The 26362-nt window shown below is 33.7% G+C and overlaps 4 protein-coding genes across 4 annotated transcripts; 1 reads left to right on the top strand and 3 right to left on the bottom strand.

Moving 5' to 3' along the window:
* Nucleotides 1–7806: 7806 nt before the first annotated feature.
* On the bottom strand, nucleotides 7807–9620 carry LOC117906107 (anthocyanidin 3-O-glucosyltransferase 5-like). The gene has a single exon (XM_034819057.1). It carries the CDS (start codon nucleotides 9566–9568, stop codon nucleotides 8138–8140), a length of 1431 nt encoding a protein of 476 aa, XP_034674948.1. The 5' UTR covers nucleotides 9569–9620; the 3' UTR covers nucleotides 7807–8137.
* Nucleotides 9621–13484: 3864 nt separating this feature from the next.
* On the top strand, nucleotides 13485–18101 carry LOC117907034 (DNA-3-methyladenine glycosylase 1). The gene is made up of 4 exons (XM_034820368.1): nucleotides 13485–14193; nucleotides 16658–16799; nucleotides 16896–17037; nucleotides 17513–18101. The coding sequence occupies exons 1-4, from the start codon at nucleotides 13833–13835 to the stop codon at nucleotides 17846–17848; spliced, it is 981 nt and encodes a 326-aa protein (XP_034676259.1). The 5' UTR covers nucleotides 13485–13832; the 3' UTR covers nucleotides 17849–18101.
* Nucleotides 18102–18724: 623 nt separating this feature from the next.
* Nucleotides 18725–20413, bottom strand: LOC117907036 (protein BRASSINAZOLE-RESISTANT 1-like). Its single transcript, XM_034820369.1, has 2 exons — nucleotides 20058–20413; nucleotides 18725–19733 (listed from the first exon to the last, which is right to left on the bottom strand). The coding sequence occupies exons 1-2, from the start codon at nucleotides 20283–20285 to the stop codon at nucleotides 19038–19040; spliced, it is 924 nt and encodes a 307-aa protein (XP_034676260.1). The 5' UTR covers nucleotides 20286–20413; the 3' UTR covers nucleotides 18725–19037.
* Nucleotides 20414–21467: 1054 nt separating this feature from the next.
* On the bottom strand, nucleotides 21468–25255 carry LOC117907759 (NEDD8-conjugating enzyme Ubc12-like). The gene is made up of 6 exons (XM_034821406.1): nucleotides 25081–25255; nucleotides 23457–23570; nucleotides 22672–22780; nucleotides 22434–22512; nucleotides 22206–22322; nucleotides 21468–22127 (listed from the first exon to the last, which is right to left on the bottom strand). The coding sequence occupies exons 2-6, from the start codon at nucleotides 23563–23565 to the stop codon at nucleotides 21948–21950; spliced, it is 594 nt and encodes a 197-aa protein (XP_034677297.1). The 5' UTR covers nucleotides 23566–23570; nucleotides 25081–25255; the 3' UTR covers nucleotides 21468–21947.
* Between the last annotated feature and the right edge of the window lie 1107 nt (nucleotides 25256–26362).

The following is a 26362-nucleotide window of genomic DNA, read 5'->3' as shown; positions in this document are numbered from 1 at the left end:
ACCCATGACGCGGCCCGCCAACTGAATCTGAATTCTTTGTCTTGCTACCTCCGTATGCCCGCATCTCTCACCTCCAAAATTCTAAATCCCACCTCATCCTTGGCTTTTTGCATGGATATTGTAATTTAAAAAAAAATTAAATTCATAAAAAATAATTTTACAAAGCGATTTTTTACTGGCTAATTTTAAAAAAACAACCTCAATTTTTACAAATCAATTTTATTTTCAATCATTTAAAAATATTTTAAAATATATATATGTTTTTATAAATCATATGTTTATTTCTTAAAATGTCATTTTATTTGATAATATTAAATAAAATTATCAAAAAATTAATTTATTATTTTAATTTAATAAAATTATCTTACTAATAAATATATTATAATTTTTTTTATTATGACACATGAGATATAAATTATTTTACAAAAATTATCCAACATCCTTAAGTGATAAATAATTTTTTTTTCATTCTCTAATTAATAATGATTTTATATGTTATATTATATAAATCTATTCTATCGTTTTTTAAAAATAAAATTGAATAAAAATTTTGATAGTTGACATCAACAATAAAATAAGAAATTTTAAAAATTAAAAATACAATTGAAACTAATATATTTAAAAATTAAAAATTAAATACAATTAAAACCAAAAAACTTTAAAATTAAAAAAGATAAAATATTGACTTCTATTATATTTCCTACTTTTTCTCGAATCTACATTTTCTACTAATGTGATTTAGTGAAGCGAAAGTTAATATTTTATTTTTATATTTTTAGTTATAAAGTTTTTTTAGCTTTAATTATATTTTTAAAATTTCTTATTTTATTAATCTGAAATTTATCATGATAAAAAATAAATAAATTGTCAATTATGTTATTAACTTGACAAGTAAAATGTCGTTTTAGTAGATAATTAAAAAAATATATGTATTTTAAAATATTTTTAAATTGGTATAGATAAATCTTATTTATAAAAGTTGAAGTTATTTTATATATATATATTTTTAAATTATTGGAAACCGCCCTTCCCTTTTAAAATTTACATGGAGTCTTCCATAAAAGTAAACTCAAAAGAAAAGTTCAATTAAGATTTAAAAAAAATGTGATAAAGTTTTATTAGTGCCGTGTATTTCCTTGAGTTTCTTAAAGGAATATGATTTTGTAGGGTTTCTTGGGTTGTTATTCCATATATTTTAAGGTTATAGTTGCAAAGCACTTGGATTGGGAGAACTGATTTCTATTTTGTTTACAAGAGTTCTATGTGTCTTGTGTCGTCTCCCAAATATTGCACAATAAGTTAAATTTAGGATTTTGAGTTTTGGTAAATATACACAATCATACCAATATTTCCTAATCCATGTGTGTTCCACGGTGTTTTGGGACTTCCAATTTGGATGGAGTTTTCAAGGTCTTGGAAAGGCCTTACAAGGCAAGCCCTAGGCCAAAATTGTGGTCTTACCAATCGGAATTTTTGTCATAAGCTTCTCTTTTTAAAAATTTTAGGTTCAGTTTGGTAACTGTTTTGGAAAACGGTTTTCTATTTTTTAAAATTATTAAAATTAAAAATTAAAAAACACATTGGACAGCTAGGAAACTATTTTCTATTTTATGTTCTCAATAATAAAAAGCATGATGTTTTCAGATAATATTTTTAATTATTTTCACTTATTTTTTTATAACTATTTTAAAAAATAATTATAATATGGTGATTAAAAATAAAACCCTAGATATAAAAATTATTTTCAAAAATATTAAAAACATGTTAAAAACGTTTCAGATTTCAAACAAACTTTTGTTTTACAAAACATCGTACAATATTTTTCAAAAACTATTTTTTTGAACCGTTTTTAAAAACACTTACCAAATAGGACCTTAGTATTTGTGAAAATCTTGATTATATGAAACTATCATAAATGATGATTTTAACCATGGTTAATAGATTCACTTTAATTATTTGTTCTAATCCATATATATATATATAGTTCTTCTAAATTTTGCATGCATGAGAAGTTTGGTATTTTCCCATTTGTAATACCTTATCTACTTATAAGTAGAATACTCTTGACTCAACAACCAATGATCATGAAGATAAGGATGAAGAATAAATACATAATTTTCTTTTTTCAATTGAAATTCAATTATGTGTGACTCTTCATTAAAGAGGAGAGCTTGTTTAATACAAGGATTATCTTTTATTTGACAATCGAAAAAATTTTCTATAAATTTTGAAAATTTCAGGCTTTACCACATCACATTTACTTGCATATATAGCGGGCATCTATGTATTTATGTTATGCTTTAAAGATCTTTTTAAGCTCATTATTCCCTCTTGAAGGAAGAAAAAAAATAGAAAAGGAACTAATATATTAATCAAAGTTTTCATTCACCATCCTATTCAAAGTTATTATCCAATGTATAAAGAATCCTTTCCAAGATTTATAATAAGAATATTGCTTAAGTTTTGAACTTTTATGTGTGATTTTGACATTAAGTTTATAGCATTATTTTAGTTGTATCTCATTGTGTGTTGTTGATTATTATTTATTCTACAGTTATGGATTCATTTTTCTTTATATGGTTTGTTATTATGTGTTTAATAGTAACTAATTCACTTATTTGTATATTATTATTACATGTTTTTTGTATTATTATGAAATTATGTCTTTTTTTTTTAGTGGGCTATGTCATCTGAGTACGTAATCATACATATTGACTATTTGAAGTGATAATATGTTAAGATGTGTGAAACTTAATTATTCTCTTGACAATGTTCGCCTTGATGTAGATTAATCCTATGTAGAGACAAGATGTGGGTTGCATGTGAATTGACGAAATTTTTTATAAAGGCATTTTAAGTTAGGGTACTTCTAGGGATTTTAAATATGTAATTTGGCTACCATAATTTTGTTATGTTTAGGATAGCCGACTTTGAGTGATTGAGTGCAATTGAAAGAAATGGAAAAAATGTAGAGAGAAAACCTAGAGGGTGAGGCCTTTTTTATTTTCTTGTAATTTTCATTTCATCATAGTGAAATTCTACATCGATTGCAAGTGGACGTAGTTCTCACATTGAGAGTAAACCACTATAAATCTTATGTGTTCTTGTATTTTAATTTTTCGTATTCGTTTATTGTCCCTTTGAAAATAGGATTATGGTGTTTTAATCCTAACAACTAGTATCATAGTTTTTTCTTGTAATTGAGAGCGATGGTTAGCGAAGATGGTTCAACACATGGAATGGAGAAGTTTGATAGTACAAATTTTACTTTTTAGAGAATGTAAATCAAAGATTATCTATACAGTTAGAAGCTTCATCTACCTTTTTTGGGGACTAAATCAGAAAAGATGTTAAACGGTTGTTAGAGTCAACATATGTGCTCCAATGACACATATTCAATATGATCTATGCACCAAATGACATAAAAATCATCCAACTTAACTTAAATCAATGTTAAGGCCCTAGCTATAAGTTTAACTTTTATTTCAAACATTTATCTCAAGTTTGAGGGAATAAAAGGGTACAAGTTGAAACCATTTTAGATTTTGAAATATCAAGAGGTTAAATGAGAAATTGAGTGAGTCAAGACTCATGGAATTTAAGGAAATGCAATGCGAGGATGTCATGAGTTTAGGAAATGAGGATTGATCATTATGAAGTAAGAAAGAAGGCACACAAACATGGACAATGAGGCATGAAGCAAAATCATCAAGTTTGCATGGAAATTTGGAACTCAAAATCTGGTGGCAACATATACTCTGACCTAGAGGCAAATTTTGGAACAATTCCCAAAGTTCATTTCGGCAAGATATGTATATCATTTTGAAGATCTAGAAGTCAAGAATCTAAGACTTCAAATAGTGTGCAAATCAGAGTCGAAACGAGGAAGTTATGCGGATTTGAAGCAAACTTGATAGAAAAAAATGTTGAGTTTGAAATTCACTGTGCATTTTGAACTCAACCCCTCGATTTCAAATTTGACCTCCTTCTTCCACTTATGAGTTTGAAATTGACTTAGAACTCACCCAAATTTCAAACTTAGCCACTAGTGATCGAATTTTAGCCCTGAGACACGTCAAAATGAGTTCCAAATGCCTTTATCCAATTCAAAATGCTTTGTACTCATTTAGAACTCGTAATTTTTGAAACTTTTTAGGTTGTTTATGACTTTTCCTTGTAATAGTGATTGACTATAAATCTCTATTTTACCAAAATACTTAAGCCTAATACGTAGTAGTTCTAGCTAAGAAAAATAAAAGAAAAAACTACTACAACTTTTGTAGTATCCCATGTACCGTTCTCAGGGACTAGCTTATGAGATTTGTCAATACTAAAGTAAATGAATTGTTTTTGTTTGAATCTTGAAGTGGAAAACGATACGTGAATAAACTGAAACTAAGTAAAATAAATTAAATTAATAACAAAATAAATATTGATTTTAAATTTGATTTATTCAAGTTTGGGTTTTTCTACAATCCAACTTAGGGTATAAAAACTAAAGAAAACAAGAGTCTTTTAAGTAATATGATCTTAAGGTTTCGAGATCTTTGGCCGCTAGCGATCAACTTGAATTATATAACTCAAAATTGCATTTGAAACCTAATTTTTCCTTTTTAAAAACAAATTCCTAAAACCATCAAATAAATGAGATTGATTACTAGTTTAAAATTTAGTTTTTTAACTCTTCATACTCCTTATAACTTTGTTTTGGGGCAAATAATGATAGAGAAGACCATGATAAATAATGATCAATAGTTACCAAGAATTATTAGTATCGAGTAATAACCTAGCGTATCATTCCCTAAACTAACTCACAAGGATAAGATAAAAATTGATAAATTGTAATCCAGCCAATAATCAATTTCATTGTTACAATAATTTACCTATTACTCTTATAAGTTTCTAGCCATTATGTTTTCATGTTTCAAGCCCCAAGTTGGCTTTTTAGCCTCTCATGGGGGTGATGTCACATTCACAATCCATAATAGGGTAAAAATCCATAATTTGAATCAAAGAAACTAAAAACAATATATTTAATAAAGAATTAAAAAAAAAAAAAACAAATCAAAGTTCTCATGTTCTTCCATTTTCAATGTCAAACTCCTTGAGAGATGATCTAAGATATTTAAATCCTAGAACTAAGAGAGTTTATATAATATCATCAATTACCTAACATGTAGCACATTCTCATTGGACACTCATTACAAAATAATTACCTAAAAATGACTAAAAAAGTTAATAAAATGGTGATTTCTAGTCGTGTAAGACCCACTTAGGGTAGATGAAGTGCCCTATATGAAATTCTCGAGGTAAAGAAGGCGGAACATCAAAATGTTAGTGGGTGAATTCAAAATTGGAGTCATTTCAAATTGGATTTCAAATTCATATGTTGAATTTCAAAATCATTTCGAAATGATCCTTCAGCTTTGCATAGTTGTCTTCAAATGACCATAACTTTTTCATTTTTAGCTTTGATTTGTACATTGTTTAAATTGTTGGACTCCTGACTTCTTGAGCTTTGAAACGATATATAGTGTGACTAAAATGAACTTAAAAAAGTATTCCAAATTTGTACTCAAATTCAGAGTATATGTTACCACCAGATTTTGAGTTATAAATTTCCTTACAGCTAAATCTTGCTTCATGTCTCATTTCTCATGTTTTCTTGCCTTCTTTCTTACTCCTTAATGGTTATTTCTCATCTCCCAAACTTATGATATCATCATCTTGCCTTTCCTCATGGTCTATGAGTTTTGACTTGCTTATTTCCTCTTTTAATATTTTCTTGATCTTTCAAAATCTAAAGTGATTCAACTTACATAATTTTTTTCCCTTGAACCTAAGATAAATCTCTAAAATACAAGTTAAACTCATAGCTAAGACCTTAACATCAATTTAGGTCAATTTGGGTGATTTAAGTGTCATTTGGTGCACAAATCATGTTGAATATGTGCCATTAGTTCACATATTTTGGCTCGAATCAGTGGTCAATGAGAGTGTGCCACATCTTAGGCCATTGATAATATTATATAAACTTTCTTAATTATAGGGTTTAGGGATTTTCCTAGGAGTTGGCATTTTTGTGGGAATAAGACAAAAACTTTGGTTTCTTTATTTTCTTCTTTATTGAATATATTGTTTTTAGTTTCTTTTAATTCGAATTATGAATTTTTACTCTATAAGAAGCTAAAAGGCTAACTTGGGGCTTCAAACATGAAAACCTAAGGTTATAGAAATGATGGGTAAATTATTGGAATAATGAGATTAATTACTGGTTGGGTTACAATTTATCATTTTTTTATCCTCTCCTTATGAGTTAGTTTATGAAACGAGATGGTAGGTTATTATCTAATACTAATGATTCTTGGTAACTATTGATTATTAGTTATCTTGGTCTTCCTTATCGTTATTTGTCTTAAAATAAAACAATATGAAGTAGAAATTGTTAAAAAGTCAAACCTTAAACCGATAATCAGTCTTATTCATTTGATGATTTTATTAATCTATTTTAAAAAGAAAAAATTAGGTTTCGGATACAATTCCAAGTTATAGAGCTCAAGTTGATCACGAGCGGTCAAGAATCTCAAAACCCACAGATCACTTGACTTAAGAAACTTTTGTTTTCTCTATTTTTATATCTTAAGTTGGATTGTGGAAAGCTCCATACTTGAATCAATTGAATTAAAAATCAATATTCATTTTGTTATTAATTTAGTTTCTTCTACTTAGTTTCACTTTATAAAAGTTAATTCACATGTTGTTTTTACTTTATAATTTAAATAAAAGTGGTCCATTTATTCTAGTATTGACAAATTCCATAAATCAATCCCTTAAAATGATGTCTGAAATACTATAAAAGTTGTAGCGACTCTTTATCTGGTTTTTTTTTTTTACTAGAGTTGTTATGTAAAAAGGTTTAATATTTTGAACAATAGAGAAAATCGATCAATTATCATAAAGTAAAATAATTATTATAAAACTCAAGAAAGTAACATAATAATTAAACAATATTAAATAAATAATAAGAATGAAAGAATAAATTTGTTATATGTTTTGACTATGAATAATTTTATGACGATAAAATGAAAATTTTGCATAACATTAAGTTATGAAATATTTTCTATATAACTTCTAAATATAAAATTTTGTAATTGTTGATTAATAATTTAGATTTGTATAACTTCTAGTTATATCATAGTTAGAAATTCTCTATATAACTTTTAGTTATAGAATTGTTGATTAACAAGGTTAATTTTTATAACTTCTAGTTAAACAATAAAATTTTAGAAATTGTCTACAGAGGTCCTACTATGAAATAATTATCAACATAAAATTTTCATGGTTTCTACCAATGAAAAATTTTATGTAAAACTTTTAATAAAACAAAATTAGGATATCAACGTTTTCAAGTTTCTAACTTAAGCATAGAAAAAATACGGCTTACATAACTTCTAACTATGAATTTTTTTTTTATATAATTTCTAACTATACATTCTATTTTATATATTTTATTGTAACAAAAATATATAAGTTTGTATATAGCTTTAGACTATAAAATATTTATTATATAGTTTTTTGTTATACAACTTTGATTTATATAACTTTATGTTATATAATATAATTGAAAAAAATTAGTAATTATATGCATAACTTCTCCATATGTTTTTATTAGAAATATTTTCTATATAATATTTACACATGTTTTTGTATTTAAATAAAAATAAAAGTGTAATTTTACTTAGAAAAAAAAAGAAGATTTTTTTATAATAAGATTTATCTTGTTTTAATCTTTTGCGAATGCTGTTATGGTGTTTCAATCTTCCACAAATATTTTTCTACGAGACTTATATTAGAATATAAAAGAAATAACAAAAAGAAGGAATAGAGGTGCGAGAGGACTCTGAGCGTGATTTCTCTCCTATTTATAAAAGTCGGAAACATGACGTAACTTAGGAAAGGGCTAAATTAATGACAAGGGGTGTGGTGTTGGCAACGTGGTCAACAGATCTCAACTTTCAAGACTTCAACCCGCCCCCACCTGCTACTCAAGGCCAAGACCGTGTAGTATTATTGGTGCGACGATTAATAAATAAAAAGAGACAGCAAACAAATTAAATGCGGGACGTGTCGCAGCGAACTAATGAGCGGTGGTTGTCCAGGTCCCAGCCACTTCAGAAAGGGCCTCAAAAGATGGCCCACCTGGTTTCAGTGTGGCCAGGGCACTGCTTTGCAGCTCTCGCACCCTACGCCTCATCTCTTTCCCCTCTTCACCTTCCATCACCAACCTCACCACCCTCTCTATCTCCTCCCGTCCCACTATGTTTTTCCCTTCTCCCACCACTGGACGCGCTGCCACCCCCACCTCTTCCGTCAACACCGTGGCATTCATCCTTTGTTCCGCGTACAGCGGCCACACAATCATGGGAACGCCGTGGCTTATGCTTTCCAAGGTCGAGTTCCACCCGCAGTGTGAGAGGAATCCGCCGGTGGAGGGGTGGCGGAGCACCGCCACTTGTGGAGCCCAAGACGGGATCACCAGTCCAACTTCTTGAGTCCTTTCCATGAACCCTTGGGGCAGATATGCCTCCGCTTTCATTACATTATTCCCCACGTTGAAAAATTCACCAGACGCACTTGCATCGCTTGGCGTGCGTACCACCAAGATGAATCGTTGTTGGCTGAGTTCTAAGCCCCATGCCAACTCAGTGAGCTGTGTGGATGTCAGTGTGCCACCACTACCCAGTGATATGAATAGAACGGAGTCCGGTAGCTTCTTGTCTAGCCACGCAATGCAGTCATTGTCGAAGTCAGTCAGTGGTTCATCCTCTTTGATCAGCGGTCCGATTGGAAGAACCGGTGGAATTGGTATCTGCTGGAAGAAAGAGTTCTCCCTCAGACCTCGTAGCCACACCTGTTCAAGATCCTCCCAAGTGTTCACGAAAATACCAACCGCCATGGGCAGCCGGCTGACGCTTAACAAGTACCACTTGTACTCCTCAATCTTCCGGTTGCGGACCTGGTCTAGTAGGTCTTCAGTGCGAATAGCGTTGCATCCAGGGACCTGAACTGGCTTTGGAAGATCCACGTACTCGCCCTCAATCTCACGGTCCATGGTTGGAAGGTACAAAGACAAGGCAAGCAAAGCCGTAGAGGCAGTAAAGAAGGAGTAAGCGGGAATGGAAAGGTCTTTGGCAATCTGGAAAGCATCGGTGCAGAATATGTCCACTATGAGAGCTCGGGGTGGGTTCTCCCTGAGAACGGACCTGATATAAGGGAGGCTCTCCTGGACAATGAGACATAGCCGTTGCACGATCGTCATGTCGTCATGGAGAATGGTAGACATGTCAGCAGGAGGGAGTTCGACGACGTGAAGCCCGGAAGGAAGGTTGGGGGAACGGAGCAGCTGGGTCTGGGCAGCTGAAGCTTCGGTGGTGATGGTGATGAAGCTGACATGGAAGCCATGGTGGAGCGCCAAGCGTTTGGCCATCTCCAACAGGGGAATTATATGGCCCATGCCTGGGCTTGGAAGAAGTGCAACATGAGGCCTCCCGGATTCAGCAGCCACCATCTTAACGCAGATCCACAGTCGCCCCTGCCTCTTTATCAGCACCGGTAGAGAAGACAAATTGGTGGGCTTGGCTAATGAAAATGATGTCTGTCTTTGTATTCAAACAGACTGGATTTCGTCTATATTTATAGAACAAAATATTCACATACGGATGCATAGGTGTCTGTATCACTGTACTTGACTCGTTGGTGAAGCTCGCTCTCCAGTCAAAAGTACCAATTATCGTGCACCCTCCAGTCAAAATTAAAACATTTCGTCCACGTCAATACTCCACGAATCTCTTGACTCATCACCTTCATGTCAAAAGTACCTAACCTAGCCATGAACGATGTCATCCTAACCAACTGGCATCACCAAACTCTATCTCTTCATTGTCACTGAAAATTTTGATCATCTTCAGCAATAATAATAAAAATACACTTCCTATTGTCACCATCTATGGGAATTCTAAGCCTTGCTTGGTTATTCATGACAAACTAACCCTTTTTAGGGGTATTTTAATTTGACTGCACCACTATCTTAAAGTATGATAATTCTAAAATTATTTTTTATGGTAAAGTTTTCTCAAAAATATTTGAAAAACCTTGTACTACTATACAAAAAGCCTCTTCGCAAATGGTAAGAAATCTGGTACAAAGTATGCACTTGTCCGATCTATCTGTCAATTAATTTTGGACAGCTGTCTCAGATGGGTCACAGTGACACTAAGGCTTTATGCTAAAACTTCGCTTCATAAATGTTCTACACGACCTTAAACTGCACTTCCTGTACAATATAATTTGTGTATTGTTTATGGGTGCGCGTGTTTCATTTGGAAGGATCACATTTTAATAATTCATTTCAGTTTTCAATGCACGGCATCAAATCTTCTCGAGTTTGGATTCCGCATCGAAGGATGCTTTTTTGTTGATATATTGAGATGTAGCCATGGCATGGCGTATTCAACAAGTTCCTATTAGTTTATACGGTAGATTTTATTATTTCATATTTTATTAGTTATCGTATTATTGTGTATTTTGATCTCGTTTGTTTATGCTCGATTATTTACATTTTATCGCATGATCCAATTATTACGTGTCAAAATGCATTCTATAAAATAATTTATTAACAAAAAAACTCTACTTAATCGATTACTTACATCTAATTTTCGATTAGACGGATAAACAAGCACCCTTCTCATTTTAATCAGCCTTGTTTCAATTCGAATTTTATCAGTCAAGAAACAAGAAAACCGAATCAAGAAACTTAACCAAAATCGATCAGATTTATTCGATTTTCAACAATTATGAAGGTTGGTTGGATATGAGAACGGTACTATACAATTGTTAAGAAGGGGATTCCGAGCTTAATAAATGCAGTCCATAAGAGTCTTTGCTTGCATTTCAGATCTAGCTTCATCCATTACATGCTTCTTGAGCTCTTCTACTTGTGTGTCTTGAGTTTTGATAGGCCATCATGGCTTGCTTCTGGGTTTTTTCAGGCTCTTTTTCTGATAGGGTTTTAACAGGGACTTGTCTGTCAGCTATCTTTAACGCACTTGTGGTTTTAACAGGGGACTTGTCTTTTAGCTCTCTTTCTGATAGGGTTTTAGCAGGGACTCGTCTGTTAGCTATTTTTAGCACGCTTGTACTTTTAGGCTTGGTCCTGGGACAATGAATCATGAGCATGAGACAGGGTAAGCTTCCGTATTGAAATGAACCATCTTTTGAATACTGTACACAAGTTCCACAAAAGAGGCTATGAAACAAGATTTTAATTCATAAAGACACGCCAATTTTTCCAAGAACGGTTTGAATCGAGCTGAATTTTTAATTGTTACACCCTTTCCATTGTTCACTACCACTAGATTAATTGAATAAAATCATCATTTCCTCTCATACACCTTCAAGCTTGACTCTTCTGCCGTGGGCAAATTCCTCCAAGCATGGTCAAAGAATGATAAGGGCAAGGGCTGCTGGAAAACCACCGGCGTATTTTCTTCCTTTAAGGTTCTTTCAACCCTTGATCACTGCTAAACTAAAGGGCTGCTGTCAGTGGTGAATTCAAAATTTTGTTGTTAATTGAATGATGTTTATTTGATTGTACATTTATTTTAGAATTTCAAATTAAGCAATAAGAAATTTAAATATTAAATTAAAAATATTGTATAAAACGTAACCAATAAAAGAAAATAAAAATAATGGCAACAAACTTTGATTTCCCGCATGAAAAGCACGAATAATAATAATAATAATAATAATAATAATAATAATAATAATAATAATAATAATAATAATAATAATAATAATAAAGTCATGAAAAAAATAGTACTTTTCATTTATTAAAGATAAACCAATTTCCTCATGATAATTTAAAAAACTTATTGATGGTGGACTTTTTATTTTATATTGCTTTTTAAACAACTCAATTTTAATAAAGAAGATGTATTTTAACTTTATTAGTTCTACAAAAAATTCTAAGATATCAAATTAAAATTTATTGAACTCTTTGTTTCGATCACCGAATGTATGTGATGAAATTTAAGTTATTGAATAAGAGTAAAAATAGATGAAAGAAACTAATAAGATTAAAATAACAAATCATAAAACCTGAAGGGCAGCGGGCCTTGTATTGAATATGAGATTCATGTTCATAAACTCTAATACATGGAAGTTTCAATGGATTTTTCAATTTTAATTTGCCTAACTATCATTTTGTTTTGATAAACTCACTTATATATAATTCATTTAAATCACATAATTTTATCTTCTTTTTTTAAAAAAAAAAAGAATTATACTAATAATTTGGAATTAGTTGTATTATACCTATATAATAATTTAGTTTAAATAAATTAAATAATAATTTATGAGTACTTAAAAACACTTTGATCACTGAATTAATAATAGATTAAAGGTAAAGGTGTAATTTGTATGGCTTGAAGTAGCTTTACTTTTAATTCGAGTTCAATTCAAATTAATATACAATTAATTTGAATCTTAATTCAATGCAACCTCTAACCTAAAATCATTAACCCAAGATCAATTCATTCATATTTTTCAAATTTTTATTAATTTTGCATTTGACTCTTTTGAGTTGGTTTATGATGGTTGTTCAAATTGCACTAAGTTGGTTTATGTTGTACCCAACTCACATGACTTTTTTGAGTTTTAATTTTTAAGCATTTATAATAAAATTTGAATAATATATAACATATATATAGCATTTAAACAACAAGAAATTATTTACCTTTTTAGAAAAATAAAATAACGCATAATATAATTAAATTTGATATTTTTATTTTAAAATTAATTGAAGTATATAAACAAAATATTATATATATAATATAAATTATAAATATTATAAAATATTAAATTGAATTCGAATGAGTGAATACAAGGATTGGGCACAACATTAAATGTACATGCTTAAACTGCATGGCTACGTCTCCATAATTAGCTGGTGTCGTGGCTCAATCCCAAGGACTCCCGAGTCTTGACAGCCTTCCTAATAGTCCGAACTTGGTTTCATTATGAAACACTTCAAATCACCATGTGGAAATTTGATTGAACCGAATTTAGGCCCATGAGTGAATGAGGCCTGTAATCCAAGTTTGGGCCCATGGTTGAGGCGGCAGATGGATGAGAGGAGAGAAGAGATGATATAGCCGTTGAAGTGAGAGTGGGCAGTGGCCACCTTTGATTTGGTGAGTGGGGATTTGGATTCTTTTTCGTAACGTTAAGGAACTTCACAACCAAGCTATGGTCATTCCATTCACACCACCAACTGACTACGACCCTTAGCCTAAGCCCCTCTTTTCCTTATCCACCTGCCATTACGTCTATTACCTTTTATACCCTTTTTTCCTTTTCTTTTACCATTTCAATTTTCAAACCATATTCTGGGTAGCAAATTGGGAATTGAAGCCAAGGTTGCCATACCTTTCAAAACCAAAACGGTAAAAGTTGACCGACACGTCAACACTTTCAGCGGCTGAAATGGGTACAGTGCCGGTCACTAGTTTCCGTTTTAAACCTCCAAAAGCTCTGTCCGTTATTTTCGTCGTCTTCTCTGCTCTCTCCACGCCTCTACCATTCCTCTGTTCGTTTCGCTGCCCCCAAAAACCCTAACTTTCCTCGCTTTCTACCCCAATTTTGTTACCATTTTAGCCTCCATTTCTATGGTCATTTCCTTTTCTGTCACTTGTTCCAAGAATTGCTGAGACATAGGGATAAAGATTCATGTATGTTTAGTATATTCTGTGGGACTTGAGGACATTACAGTGTGAATGGCAATGTCTGTAGCAACGAAGCTCCAATCACCCGCGAAACCGCTTTCTGAAGGCCGGGTGGTTCTGGGTCCTGGCGGGAACAGATTTAGGGTTTCAGAAGAAGCTAAACGCAAAAAGGAGGGTTTGAAGAAGCCGCAGCAGCACAGGAAGCAGCCGTCGGAGGTTCCGGAAGCGGTTGTCCGGAATAATTTGTCTTTTGAGAGCTCGTGTTCTTCGGATTCTTCTTCAAGTGGTTCTTCTGTAAAAATGGTGAATTCTAGGGGGAGAGTGAAGCGCAATGGGTTGAAGCCTGTGAAGGTGGTTCCTCATGGCGTTGAGGTTCCGGCGAAGCGGTGTGATTGGATCACTCCAAACTCGGGTAAGTGGTTTTATCTTGGGTTTGGTTGCTAAGAAATTGATGGAAAAGGAGACGACTTGAATTTTGAACTCCTAAATTTGAAATTCTGTCTTCACCTTTTTGTCTTTAGTTATACATGCTATTTAGCACTGCCAAACGGCCTTCACCAACAAAAATTGTGCCGTTAACTATATAACGTAAACAAGATGGCGAAACCTATCAAAAAATAAAATAATAAAAATGTAAACAAGATGTCGAGTCAATTTGATAAAAGACTTCTTGTCATGGAGGAATGGTGTACACTGCTTGTTGTTGGGGAGTAGATTATAAAAAAAAACATTATTATAATTAAAATATTGAAAGGAATATAGGCACTTCCTTTGCTCGAAGTCCCTGAAACCACGATAAGAACGCATTTGGTAGTGATTTTAAGAAGCACTTTTAATATTTCTAATACTTAAAAATTTTTATCAGTATAAGAAATGCTAAAAATACTTTTTAGAATCATTCCCAAACATACTCTAAGAATACTTTTGGCAACGATTTTAGAAATCACTTCATGTACAAAAATCGTTTTCAAAGAATAATTAGGGGTTTGGTAAACTTTAGAAAACACTTTTAAAAAACCGCAAAATCACTTGTTATACTTCCTGGAGATAGATAATTCTCCCAAAAATACTTTCAAAAAATACACTTCGCTAACAATGCTGTCAAACACACTTTTAATCTACTTTGATTTAAATCTTCCATTAAAAACAGTTTTATGAAGAATCCTTTAATATCAAAATATTCATAAATAAAAAAAATAAAAAAAATTAACTTGTTACGTAACAAAAAGGTCATTTGAGGTGGGTTCACACTTGAGTAAGATTTTCTACGTCACACTTCAAAGTTTAGCTAAGCCTTGTTATCTTGTGTTGGTTGCTAAGAAATTGATGGAAAAGGAGAGGACTTGAATTTTGAACTCTTAAATTTGAAGTGATATGGCTAAAATTTTTAAGCATTTTTTTTTTGGAGCAACTTCATTTTGAAGTGGGTTAATGTGAGATGAGGAGTTACATTGAGCTTGTGCATCTGAAATGTTAATATATCCACTCACACATATTGTTGTGCTCAAAATCCTTGTTGTGTGTGAACACTTTTATAAATTATCACTATAACTAGCACAAGGGCTTCAGGTCATTGATCTGCTAAATTATGTCACACATTACATTTTTTCTTCTTAACGTGAAAGGTGGACTACTTGCTTCAGATAGGGTAGCTTCTGTTATGAATATATGACAAGATGATTGAACTGACAAGATACTGAGAGGGATAAGAATCAGTGGTTGTCATAGATTCTTTGACAGGAGGTCAAGTTGGTTGATATTTCTTAATTTTGATTCTATGACTTTTCTTCATAATCTTTCATGCAAACATGTAACATTAAGTAACTGGCAGAAATGGGCACTTGGTGCTAGATACAAGTTTATGGGAGAAAAAGTTTCATATATGTGAAACATATGTTGTTAACCTGGAGAGAGAAGCTATGCTTGCTTGCAATGATGTAAGAGAATGGTTAAAGGTGTTGACTGGATTTATGAACTAGCTACAGGGAACATATATATTACCAAAAATTTGACTAGAATTACCAGAGATCAACTGATAGTACAAATTGAAATACTGTTTTTTTTTTTTTTGTTTTTGATAAATAAAGAAGAGTATATATATTAAAAAGAAGTGCCAAAAGAGCAACCCAAGGTATACAACAAATTGAAATACTGTTTATACCATACTTTTGTTATATATGACTCATCAGTACGTTAGAATAGCGGAGCAGGATGTTTCGTTCTGGCCCCAAATAGCTGGGATTAGACAGGGTTGATCAGCTTTAATTTAATGATCTTGATTTGCTTCCATCTGAATACTTAAATATGCTCTCAGGGAGGACATAAGGCCCTTACCTTGGAACTGGGTGGAGAGAAAATGAGGCCCTTACCTTGGAAAAGACCTAGATAACAAATTCTGGTACAGTTTCTGCAATTTTTCAATAATATTTCTTTGGCTGAGTTATACCAAAAGTCTGAAAATTTGAAGTCTAATAAATAACCTCTGCCTTCGAAGGGATAAAATGAACAACTTTGCTGCCTAATTTCTCAACGTCTTACAGCTTTGTATTAGAGGATGTCTGTGCACCATTTGGAAATGAAATCAAGATTGAACAAAAAATGCGTCCATTTGCTCCCCTAACATAATGATTTTAGAAATGTAGAAAAGGACCACTTTTTAATGTGTGTGCGCCTGTCTGTTTTTCTTCATTTTTATGATTTTAGTGATGAATCAAATTTACATGGCAATCTTCTGTTTCCGATGCTATTAAAATCAAAATTGAATAATTTCATATTTGCGGTGCCAAGATGGTCCATCACTCACTTTGTCTTATTGGAAAACCAAGTTCACTAACTACTTGTAATTCACCCTTTTTTTTCTTACTTTTCTTTACCAGACCCACTTTATACTTCTTTCCATGATGAAGAATGGGGAGTTCCTGTTCATGATGATAAGAAACTATTTGAGCTACTAGTCTTATCACAAGCATTGGCAGAACTAAGCTGGCCCACAATACTTAACAAGAGAGACATATTCAGGTATGTTCATGTTCAGTTGCTTCATTAGTCTGAACTACTTCTGTAAAATATGTTTTCTTGCATGGTAATCGGTGTTTTCTGTGGATCCTTTGGCAGGAAGCTTTTTGACAATTTTGATCCATCATCTATTGCAAAGTTCACTGATAAGAAGTTGCTATCACTAAAAGCTAGTGGTGGCACATTGCTATCTGAACCAAAGCTTCGTGCCGTCATTGAAAATGCTAACCAGATGCTTAAGGTAATAAAATTTATAACCAGATGCTTATGGTAATAAAATTCATTTCATGGTATCAACAGTTTCAACCTTGATTTGTCATGGATTCAGAGTGCTTATCTCATGGCAAGTATGAGTACCACGGAATCTATACATATATTTTTTAAAAAGAAAAGGAAAAAAAAATGTGTTTAATTGTGAATATGACATTTAGTGGTCCCACGATTATCTTGTCAGATTTTCTGTACATGTAAAATCTGGAATCTACATATGCACTCACAAACTAATAGAAAAGTTGGAATTCTTGTCCTATCCTACTTGGGCTTTTGGCATCAATCAATCTGGTGACATTACACTTCGACCTCAAACAAATCTTGTGAATTTTGTATGGGGAGTTAGAAATATGAAAAAAGCAGTTTTGGATTTCACACTTTCGTCCGACTGGCTAAGTTTTCCTCTAGAGTATATGTTTTCGCTTGATTTTCTCTTTCTTTTGCAGGTTCAGCAGGAGTTTGGTTCCTTCAGCAACTACTGCTGGAGCTTCATTAATCATAAGCCAATGAAAAACGGATTCCGCTATGCACGTCAAGTACCGGTTAAGACGCCAAAATCAGAACTCATAAGCAAGGATTTGATGCAGAGAGGCTTTCGTTGTGTTGGCCCAACTGTCATTTATTCATTCATGCAAGTTGCAGGGCTTGTCAATGATCACCTTCTAACATGCTTCAGATTCCAGGAATGTAATTCAAATATCAAAAAGGATCTTCAAGCTAAGACAGAGGAAACAGAGGTTCTAACTAACGCTCTGGAGAACAATTGCTTATCTCACGATTGAATTGCCCGGGTCACACTTTATTCTGTCCAATCACACAAATCCAAGTAATCGAGAGGAAGATATAGTAAGAGACCTGACAAGCTAAGTTCTGAGTGTTAAGTTGGTGTTTGGATGTACTTTTAGCATGTTGTTTTTTCATCTGTTTGTCTATCTATTAACCTAACCAGAGTAATGGTTTTACTAAATATGAAGTTTTTTTAATAACTATTGACCGTCCATTCACAGAGTAGAGCTGCATGCATGCTTTTGATAATTCTCTGTTGTGTTAGAATAATCTTTGGTATTTTCATTGTAATAATTATTTCCTGCAATAAAAATTTCCATTGATCATCAAAACTCCCTCGCTTTTTTCCCCTTGTTTGTCTTCAATAATTTAGGCAATGATATGAAGCCGATAATATCAAACATGATGGATTGATGTGTGGGACATGACATCTGGTAGATATGTATAATGAAAACTTTGAGGAGGTCTCAGTATTAGGGAATCACAACATCAAAGGACAACATGATTGCAGAACCCACATGCTTTGATGACTCAAATGACATAAGATAAGATAAGAACAGATTCCTCCATACTTGCCAAAGATGAAGCCGTTTTAAGTTCATAAGCCTCTTATTGTTTCATATTTTCATTTTCATTTTTTTTTTCTTTGCAGTTATGTGTCTGTGCATGAATCTAGATTTTCTGTGGCTACCTGATGGACCATAGACTAAAAACAATGTGATCAGGTTGTCAGAAGGTGATCCTTTTGGGCACATGGGCAAATAATAGCCAAATTGATAGATTGACTTCACAATGCATTTGTTATTTTTTTCTCTTGACTGGGCTGAATATCTTATTAGATAGAAGTTGATTGCTGCTGCATGAAGATGATGTTGATTCAATTAACACTTCATTAACTCATCTTCCCATAGTCTACAAAGGAGACAACCCTCGATTGCAACAAGAAATGCCAAGCAATATCAATGTGTAATGCTTGTGATTACATTAAATTGAGAAAACAAAGTTATTTAAAAATAAAACCCCACATGAAAATCTAATCCCTTCTGCCACAAAGTTCATTTGTAGACCAGCATTTCTCAGTGGGTGAGTTTCTGGATGAAGACTGAACTGCACTTTCTACATGTAATGGAGCAAACCAGGAATCACCACCTTCTGTTCTAACATATTTACAGAGCAGGTTCGGGGTTAGCCTTTACTCCTACTCTTTCCACTTCCTAGTGTAAGCTCCAGATCATCCAAACCTACCTCATGAATCCTCTCCCCTTCCCAGGGCTTCACCTGTGCACTTCCAATTTCCAACTCGGGAGTTATCCCCTTCTCTTTGGTTGCTTCATCTGGTGAAATTTTCTGAGCCACAGGTTTCATAAGATTGAAGGTTGGGGGCAATGGAGCAAGATGGCGTGCAAACGTCTGGAAACTCACCCACTGGCCTGACTCAACAGTTGAGGTGTCAGACTCCTCATATTCAGGTATAGTGGCAGGAGCAATATACTGACAGCGAGAAGGGCTTGCTGGTGCAGAAGCAGCAAAGATTGGGTAATGGTGATGGATAGAGGCCATGGATTCTTTGGCAAGGGACTCCCAGTTGGGTTTAGGCATGGGAACTCTGGAGGTTGGGGACGAAATAGGTGGGGTTACAGGAGCACTGTTTGATATTCGGAGAGGAGGCAGAGATGAAGGGATAGACTTGTAGAGAAATGGAAGGATATTGAGAGAGGCATTGGCATCCATGAAAGACAGGTTTGAGGATGAGGGACTGGGTTGGTAGGAAGCGATTGCGCTTGGAAAGGAGGAAGATGGTGGGCTTGGTTTCTGGGAAGAGCAGGGAGTGTTGTTTGTGGAGGTTCCTGCAATCTCAGTTGAGGGGGGAGGCTTGCATCCCTGAAAGCAAACAAGTAAACGAATTCTTATCAAAAACACGCATTGATCTATCAGCTCTTTTAAGCATCAATCCACCCATTAGATTCCAATTCAAAGATTTGGGGATTGAATCCTCATAATACCCCAATCTTCCAAACAAAAATTGTACCCAAGAGCACAGCATTTTACATGCTACCAAGTACCATTCCCAGACAAAACCCAGAAACTTGAACCAAACAAGAAAATCAAATGAAAAAAGCAACCTATTTTCTCATAACAAATGTAAAGGGGGGTGGGGCGCGCTTATCTAATATAGATAAAGAAAGCAGTGGGCAGAAGTGGAACCTTGCGATAGGTGGTGCCGTCATCTTCAACGGTCCAACCAGCTTCGGAGCAGAGAGCCTTGAGGACCTCGTTGTTATCGCAGTGTTTCGGAAGACGATAGTTGCCCTGAGCCCTGAGGCCCGCATATATCTTTGCCGCTATGGCTCTCCTCCTCCTCTCTCTCCTCATGTTGTTCTCCCTCTCCTTCCACGACGCCTTCCTCCTCGTCGGCGTCCGCTCTGACGTCATTTTTCCGGCGCACTGAATATCTCTAGGTGGGGTGCGTCGCAGGGGATTTGACCCCCACGACCAAGGGCAAGGCAAGTGAAGACTGTGAAGTAGGTTACGAGGCCTGTGCTTTGGTTCGTTGTATGTGTAGCCTCGTATTGGCTATATAGCCCACTGCTTACTTTAAGAGATGCTACCATGAGGTGAGGTGTACAATAGATCTTATGCGTCTTGCTCTAAGATTCATCCTTTATGCATACTTTCTATTGACTAAAAAGAGTGAATGATTAAGGTGGACCTGTTCATCACGTGTTCATGCCTGAATGAAACATTGTCTATGTGTGTCACACACTGCCTTATTCTGTTGTAGGGTTTTCAACTTAAATTTCAAATATTTAATTTATAACGTCATCACTACCATCCAATGTTAATAATTAACTAACATGACAACCTAACAAACAAATAACTAATATAGAAAGTTGCAGAACATTCAGTGTGTCACATATTTCTCCGCATTCAATGATTTTATGACAATTCAAGAGCTAAAAAATAATAGCACTTGGATGGTATCAGATGATTATTGCCCTGGAATTTGGGCATTGTTACTGCTTAATGGCAAAATTGCATTTAAACTTATAGTGGGGTGTGGGTGTGTGAATACATAATTAAAAGGCTGGAAATTGTGAAGTGGGGAGGGAGGGTTTTGTCAGCTAAGACATCAAAGTCTTATAAACTTGTGGTCCTGGCCCTTTTGGAGAGTCATCACACATGGAGCTGTGGCTCTGCTGTAAACCAGAAACATCGTGTCTTTAATATTGAAGCATTCCCAACAGTAGCGCAATTATAGTTGGTACTAGAACCGACAATGGATGGCCTTGGCAGTCACTATTTTGGACTCCATGCTAAAATCCCACCCCTCCCCCACCTAAAACTATTGATTGTGCTTTCACATAATAGGATGATCCCCACCAAGCCCTTTTTACGAATTGAGTTATTTCAGCCACCTTCTGCGTCACCAACCCAGTTGTTATGTATATTCATCAACAAGAACATTTCAAGATTATAGGCCAATTAAACTACTAATCCTTTCCCCTTTGCAAGAGTCCAAGACCAGACCAGAAAAAAAAAAAAAAAAAAAAGGATGGGTAAAGGGAATCGACAAAGCATGTGATTGTTTTGGGCCTTTGGGCTTGCAAATATTGCCTAATCTGGTTGGTTTGATTTTGGCTCATCCTACTTGCTGACTCACATCACAGCACTCTAATGCGAAAATACTAGTTCAATGATTAGGCATGGCTCTTGTATGCGATTGCCCTGAAAGAATGACAGGAGCTGACAGAATTTTAGCACAAGTTAAAAAGGAAGGATACGGAATGCCCTTAACACTTGAATGGCAGAGATGGAAGTCCCATCAACTAATAGATCTACACATTTCTCAACCACCAAACGCAAAAAATCGAATTACAAGTATGTATAATGATTGTCCTCCTCCCAGCGTAATTCCAAAGCCCAGAGTCTGACCTGGTTCGTTCATCAAAATAAAAGGTGAGTAACCCATTTTCAAGCTTCCTGTAGGTCTCGTTTATATGAATTCTGAAAAATTAAGACCCCCATTGAACCGTTTTGCATGAAAGATCGTGTTGCAGAGACATGTTAGAGGATTGGACCATGACGGCAGTGGCTTTATTTGAGTCGTGACTGATGTTGGGATGCTGCCTTCATATGCTGCATGAATCGAGGGTGATATGTCTCTCCTCTATACCCATTAGTCATTACATGTCTCACAACAGCTTGAAATCCTTGTGAAGAAGCCCTCAACAGTGCAGCTGCATCAGGATTGAGAGGGTCTTCGTGACTGGGTTGCTGCACACATACAACACACACAATTAGAGACTTAATCAGCCAATTCCCTGGACTTGCCATCAAAAGAATAGGAACTACCGTGAATAGATGATACAGCCCATAGATGATAGTGTTTATGTTTAGGACAGGGTTCCAGTCCTCCCGAAGAATGTTAAGACAGACATTTCCTGCCAAGTCAATGTTAGGATGGTAGACCTGCAGGTAGGACACAATGTTAGCAATTACTTGCTGGATAAAATGATTCATAGTACAATTTAGTAAAGGAGAATGAACATTAACAAAAATGGACTACTGGGGTTTGCCCACCTTTGTCTTGCATTTGACCTTGGGTGCCTCATGAGGGTACATAAGGGGAACTTCAAAGGAGAACACAAAATCCCAACCTCTGTGATAAGCAGAAAAATGGCATTCAAAAAATGATTCACAATTTCAATTATACTAAGATCCAGACAATTGTATTTAAACGCCATTAGATTATCACACTAGCATAAAAGTTGTCTAACATTGAACAAATTCTCTAAGGTACTTGTAAATGATTACTTACCCATAAAATCCTTCATCAGGCCGAATAGTGATCTCAAAGTTCAAGAGATCATCCTTCCCATTGGGGAATGATATGCCACAAGATTCAGGTAGGTTCAACTCACTTATATCTACAAGATGAAAAAGATTATAATTACAACTGATCATAGAAATAACAAGGAAATACACTGGGCCGTCACTGAGAAAATGAAAATTCTATATTTTTAGCTGTTGATGCTCCAAATGAAAATTCTTCTGGCCCTCCCCTTGACTTAAATTTACAAGGGTCAACTCTAACCATAACACTCCTAGAATTACTCACCATTCTAGTTTTTGAACATCATCATCCCAAAAAAACCAAATTCATTCGTTTCCACTCCTAATACTAGCTATAATCGCCCTTTTGGAGAAAACACAAACTTAAAACTGCCTTGAATATCTTACTTTCCAATAAGATTCACTTCACACACATAAGATCTATTTGATCATAATGTTTCGACTCCCAGGATGATTCGATGAAATCCCAGCCATAAGTTAGACCACATTAAGGTTGTGTCAATCAAGACATTTAGACTTGACACAGGATGCAAAATTCCCATTGCTCCACTGCAGTCAATTTTCATTCCCATTTAACCACATAATAATAATAACAATGATCACACCAACCCAACTTGTTTATGCATAGATACACACATACATGTGCTTTCAACAATTTATGAAGCATAAATGAAATGTAAGCAAACATTCACTACAAGATCAACAGGGAATAATTGAAAAACTTTCATCACTAGTCATAAGACAAAAAACCTTTATGAAGCCGTAATTCTCCTGCACTTAGCTTCTTCACTGGAGCTCTTCCGTCTGAACTTTCAGCAATTTCCTTCAGTTTCTCCTTTTCTTTAAAGAGTCTAATCATTATTCCTATTAAAGAAGGAACAAAGTAGTCCATTAAGAACAAGTTTCATGTGTGACAATAATATCTCACACAATGGACCATTTGAAATACAAATGCAGTAGAACAGTCATCCAAAATAGTTGTTCATGGACTAACAAGATACAAACTTCAAGGACAAAGGTTCTGGATACTGTATGCCAACTATAACCAGTCACTAAAATTGCATGATTGATGTTTTGCCCACTCAGATAAGGAAATAAGAAAAAAGAACAAGTGTGGGACCTGAAAATCTAACTTATCTCATTGTACCTGATAAGTGAAAAGTGGCTCATTATACACTAATTCAATTTGAAACTCTGCTTAAAAATTAGACCTCCAATCTACATATTGACTTCTACGATCACGAGGTTTAGAATACAAGTGGCGGGATATAATTTTCATTTGCAAACCAAGGGTACAATGAAGTTGTATTGACTATTGAGGACTGCCTAAGAATATTTTTCATCAAGAAAGAGTGTCTCACAAATTCAACCAAGTGCTGATCATCAATCACCTAAATCTAGAGAACATTTTCCCTGGTATTTGCAAAATGGTAAGCAAAATATTAATGTTATGTTTGCTTTCCGGAAAATACTAAGAAAATAAAAACAATATATTAAGGAAAATGGTTTCTTCTTATTTGGTTTTACGATGAAAAATACAAAAGAAAATCAAATGTAATTAAAATTAATTAAAAATTTATACATTTTTAAATTATTCAATAAAAATTGAATGAAAATAAATGAAATGAGTACGAAGAATTACATAAAATAATTTACTAACTTTTTTTTTTCTTTCCTTTCACATTTCCTCTGCATTTTCTTTCCCTCCCATTTTCCTACAAATTCTCATAAAAGCAACCTAGATAATTAGTGGGTGCTCGCTTAACCGGAAGGATATTGCAGATGCAGAATAATTACCAAGCTCAGGGTATATTATAGAAATATTCCACGTAACTGTTTAGCCTCCCGCTAGTGTGAAAACTTAACAGCAAATGTTGAATGCTGATAATTTCTAAAAGAAGAAGAAATGAGCTACATAAAAGAACGAAGAATCAAGATTGTAAAAACAACTCCCACAGGGCCAATCAAATCCCTACAATCCATCAGAATCAAGAACGTAAACATCAACGCTCCGTTTGGTTGTCGAGAAAACTAAGAACATTAAAAGAAAAATGAAAACAAAACTATGAGTCTAATAGTGTTAGTTATTCGATTCCCAAAATATAAAATGAAAACCGGAGCCAGGTAAGCCAAATAGTTGCATCGGTTTCAACTGGAGAGAGTTTTTTTTTCCGTATCTCACCCAACGGAAGAAGACTCTTAACATTCAAAAGAATCAAAACCCTATTTCGTCCTTTTGCTCCCCATCTTTTCCCAGCAACCAAACACAACGTCCAAGAATCAAGAAACGGTAAATAATACATTATTAACACGAATGAAGAACGCTAAATTTAAGGGTTCCAGAGGAAACAAGCTATGCAGAATGCGAGAGAACCTTCTGGAAATACACGCTGAAAAGTAGAGTAAGGCAGCAGAGTGTTCTTTTTCCGAAAAGTTTTTCTTCTGATCTTTCCTCCTCCGTTTATATGTCCTCGCTCTCTTTTTCCTTTTTCTGTTCTGTTCTTTTCTTCCCTGGTCCTTGAGCGGGTCGGGCGGGATTCTTCCTTAGCCAATAGTCGCTTGCCACGATTCTTCTATGTCAAGGTTGCGTTTGGTTTGTTTTGCTCCGTGTCTCTTTTATTTGATTCGATCTTTTCTTTTCTTTTTTCTTTTTAATTAATTCACTAGTGACAGGTCAAATAAAAAAATATCAATCATTACATGCCATATGTAAACGTGGAAATTGAGTTTCAGATGGCTCAAAGTTAATGACTTAAGATTAAAGCTCTGTTTTATTTATCATTTTATTTATGTAATATTTTATTCGAATACTAATCATTTAAATAATTTTATATATGAAAAAAAAATCATTATTATATGAATGTATACATTTTGTGTCTAATGAAATAATCATTATGCAGAAAAATAAGACAACAAAATGGAAAGGTTCAAAGACGTGGCCATAATTTATATACACGTGGAAGTAAGTATGGAGGCAAGTTCACGTGATGGATTTTTTTTTTTTTTTTACCATGGCCCATTTTGGATTTTTGAGTAGAAGACTATATTTGGTTAGTTAAATGATATATCCGATAATTATGATTTAGGGTTAATTAAACCAAATAATATATTTATATATTTAACATAGTTGATGTCAAATATGAAAGATAAAACTACTCTGCGGTGAAAATAGAGAAAAATAAATATGCTTGTAGATCTAATTCTTTTCATTTTTTTTACTTTTACATATTTTTTTCTTTTTTTTCTTTATCCTCACTCTTTTAGTACCCCATTTGAACTCTAAATATCACATTTATTTCATCTTTTAATTTATTTATTAAAAATATTTTAATATTTTTCTATTTCTCTTTTCATTAAAAATAATTGAAAAAGAAAAGCACACATATTAAATAGACTTTTAGTTATAGCTTTTTGAATTTTGATTTTTCTAATTTAATTTAATTTTTATATTTTATAATTGAATAAGTCATATTTTAAGTAAAAATAAACATTTTCTATAATTTAAATTTTTTTTTAGTTTTATTTTTTATTTTTCTGTTTTATTTTATTATTAATAATATAACATTTTATTAACGTTGTTGAAAGTAATTAATAAAACTTTCATTAAAATTTAATTTTAGAAATAACATTTTTAAAATATAATTTTCATATATTTG

This window comes from Vitis riparia, chromosome 18 (assembly GCF_004353265.1).
Source record: "Vitis riparia cultivar Riparia Gloire de Montpellier isolate 1030 chromosome 18, EGFV_Vit.rip_1.0, whole genome shotgun sequence".
Classification (NCBI taxonomy): Eukaryota; Viridiplantae; Streptophyta; class Magnoliopsida; order Vitales; family Vitaceae; genus Vitis; species Vitis riparia.
This window is presented reverse-complemented; position numbering and strand designations above follow the sequence as displayed.